General features: G+C 58.1%; 1 protein-coding gene across 1 annotated transcript; it reads left to right on the top strand.

The window, feature by feature from the left end:
• Positions 1–263: 263 nt before the first annotated feature.
• On the top strand, positions 264–2,700 carry CEBPB (CCAAT enhancer binding protein beta). The gene has a single exon (XM_081917183.1). It carries the CDS (start codon positions 749–751, stop codon positions 1,856–1,858), a length of 1,110 nt encoding a protein of 369 aa, XP_081773309.1. The 5' UTR covers positions 264–748; the 3' UTR covers positions 1,859–2,700.
• Positions 2,701–2,903: the final 203 nt, after the last annotated feature.

The raw sequence follows: 2,903 nt of genomic DNA, 5'->3' as shown, positions 1-2,903 counted from the left end.
GATTTGGCTGCAAGGTCGCATCGCCTGTTCTTGCCTTGGAAAGATCCAAGCAGCGTCGTAAAGACACGCACAGAGAGAGTTAGACAGATCGATCGACTTGAAATGAAAACTTTGTCCCGGCTGGGGAGAATAAAGCCCCTCCCCGGGCCAAACCCAATCCACCCATGCCTCCCTCCTCCCCTCCCCTCGATCCGCGCCTTGTTGTTGTTATTATGAATGGCCCAGGCTCCGGGAGGTCCACACGCACTCGGAGTGCGCTCCTTTGAGGCTGCAGCCAGCGGGCGAGGCGCTTTCGTGCGCTGCGCGAGCTCGTGGCAGCCAGCCAGCTAGGCGTGACGTCCCGTTGCCAAGGGACGCGCCGCCCCTATAAATAACTGCGCGCAAAGGAACTTTCCCAAGTCCGGAGACTTTTAAGCGACGGCGCGGCACCCGGAGCAACCAGATGGTCCGCAGCGAGCTTCACCCGCAGCCACACAGCCCGGCAGCCAGCGGCCGCAGCAGCAGCACCAGCACCGGGGTCCAGGAGAGCCTGGAGCTTCGGAGTCTCTGAAGCATTGCGGGCGCGGACGGTCAGCGGGCGCGCTGGGGAAAGGAGCCCTCTCCAAAGAACGCAAGGGCTTTGCGCGACCGATCGTGCTCGCCGTCTGAAGCCAGCGACTCGACCGCCCCAGCAGCTCCGGGGGGCCGGGACTCCCCCTTTCTCCCTCGCCCCCTTCCCCGTCTGCTCCCCGCCTCTCCTTTTGCTTTCATGCAACGCCTGGTAGCCTGGGACCAGGCATGCCTCCCGCTCCAGCCGCCGGCCTTTAAATCCATGGAAGTGGCTAATTTCTATTACGAGGCGGACTGTCTGGCTGCTCTGAGCAAGCTGCACCCCCGGGCTCCAGGGGGCCGCTCCATGACCGAGCTCACCGTCGGAGACCACGAGAGAGCCATCGACTTCAGCCCTTACCTGGACCCTTTAGCATCGCAGCAGCAACAGGCGCAGCAGCAGCAGCAACAGCCGCCTCCTTCCGCGGCAGCAGGGGGCAACTTTGAGCCGGTTTGCAGCAGCAGCGGAGGCAGCAGCAGCAGCAGCGGCGGCGGGAACAGCAGCCAAGATTTTCTCTCCGACCTCTTCTCGGAGCAGGACTATAAAGGCGGCGGGAAAAAGCACCCCGATTACGCGTACATCAGCCTAGCCAGGCACGGCCACCACCACCACCCGGGCGTCGGGCAAGCAGGCCACAAGGCCGGCACGCTGCTGGGCTGCTACCCGCCCATGGTGGAAACCAAAGTGGAGCCGGTCTTCGAGCACTTGGACTCTTGCAAAGGGCCCCGCAAGGACGAGGGCGGCGGCGGCGGCGGCGCAGGGCCCGGCCTGGGGGGAATGTCCTCTCCTTACGGCAGCACCGTGCGCTCCTACTTGGGCTACCAGTCGGTGCCGAGCGGCAGCAGCGGCAACCTCTCCACGTCGTCGTCTTCCAGCCCGCCGGGCACCCCGAACCCGTCCGATTCCTCGAAGTCCGCCTCGGCCGGAGGAGGAAGTGGCGGCGGCGGCGGCGTTTACCCGGCAGGCCCCGGTAGTGGCGGCGGCGGAGGTGGCGGCGGCGGCGGCGGCAAGCACAAGTCGAAGAAGTGCGTGGACAAGCACAGCGAGGAGTACAAGCTGCGGCGCGAGAGGAACAACATCGCCGTGCGCAAGAGCCGCGACAAAGCCAAGCTGCGCAACATGGAGACGCAGCACAAAGTCTTGGAACTGACTGCCGAGAACGAGAGGCTGCAAAAGAAAGTGGACCAGCTCTCCCGGGAGCTCAGCACGCTCAGGAACTTGTTCAAACAGCTGCCCGAGCCGCTCTTGGCCACCTCCGGACACTGCTGACCCCCAACCGACCCCCGACGAGAGCTGAGGGGGGAAGGGGGTTGAGTTGGGGAGCAGGGGGGCGCAGGCGGCGCATGGAGTTTGGGGGAAGGATCGGCGAGGTTGGGGGCGGTGGGATCTGGGGTGGGTTTGTACACGCGCGTCTCCCCGCTCCTTACAAGGGGAGGCAGAATCGTGGGGGAGAAGTCGAGGGAGAGAGCGAGCCCAGAGGGTTTACATATATGAATGCGTATCATTTTTATTTTTATTATTTCACCTTTAATTCGCGCGCTCAAGGTGGGAGAAGCCTTCCGCTCTAAGCTACGTGCTGTCCAACTCCTTCGGCTGGCGCGGGGAGTCTCCTGGCGGTTTCCATTTACCTCTGCAAACCTCATGGAGGAATCGTGATTTTTTTTTTACCCCCTCCAACTTTTCTTGTTACTGTTTTTTTTCTAAGAAAAAAAAAAGGTGACGGCAAACCCGACACAAGCCACTTAATTTCCGATCTGATGTCTTTGCAGCGGTCCCCCCCCTTCCCCCCCCTTTTTTCTTTTTGGGTTGAATGCTTGTGTTATTTAAGAAGAGAGAGAGAATAAAGTAGAGAGAAAGAGAGGCCAGAGTGATGCAATCTTTAAAACATGGCTGGAAAAGCTGGCTACACATGATGCAACGTCGTGTAACTGTCAGTCATGGATTGAGTAATCTGTTAAAGATGTTCCTACAGTTGTTTTTTATTATAAAGAATGGTCTATTTCTATAAGGAGAAAAAAAAGACATATGTATATTTTGGGATCTATGCATTCTTGCTACACATGAAGCATTAATGAACAATTTTAATAAAACTTTATTGTCAGGACGGAAAATGAGAGCTTGTTTTCTTCAAGGTGCTAACCCTCCACTATATCAAGGGGGGGAGGGGGGCAATCTAGAACCATTAAAATAACTGAGTGGGGTCCCAGCGGCTGAAATAGAATATAGATTTCTTCCAGTTCTTCGTTCAACAGAAATTCCCGAGAGAACCAGCTTGGAACCAAAGCAGTCACTTCTTCCAGTTCACTGCCTTGTT

Source organism: Podarcis melisellensis, assembly GCF_964234715.1.
Source record: "Podarcis melisellensis genome assembly, chromosome: 6".
In the NCBI taxonomy this organism is placed as follows: Eukaryota; Metazoa; Chordata; class Lepidosauria; order Squamata; family Lacertidae; genus Podarcis; species Podarcis melisellensis.
This window is presented reverse-complemented; position numbering and strand designations above follow the sequence as displayed.

Excerpts from the sequence above, each read along its gene's own strand:
- CEBPB (XM_081917183.1), top strand. The coding sequence starts at position 749 with ATGCAACGCCTGGTAGCCTGGGACCAGGCATGCCTCCCGCTCCAGCCG.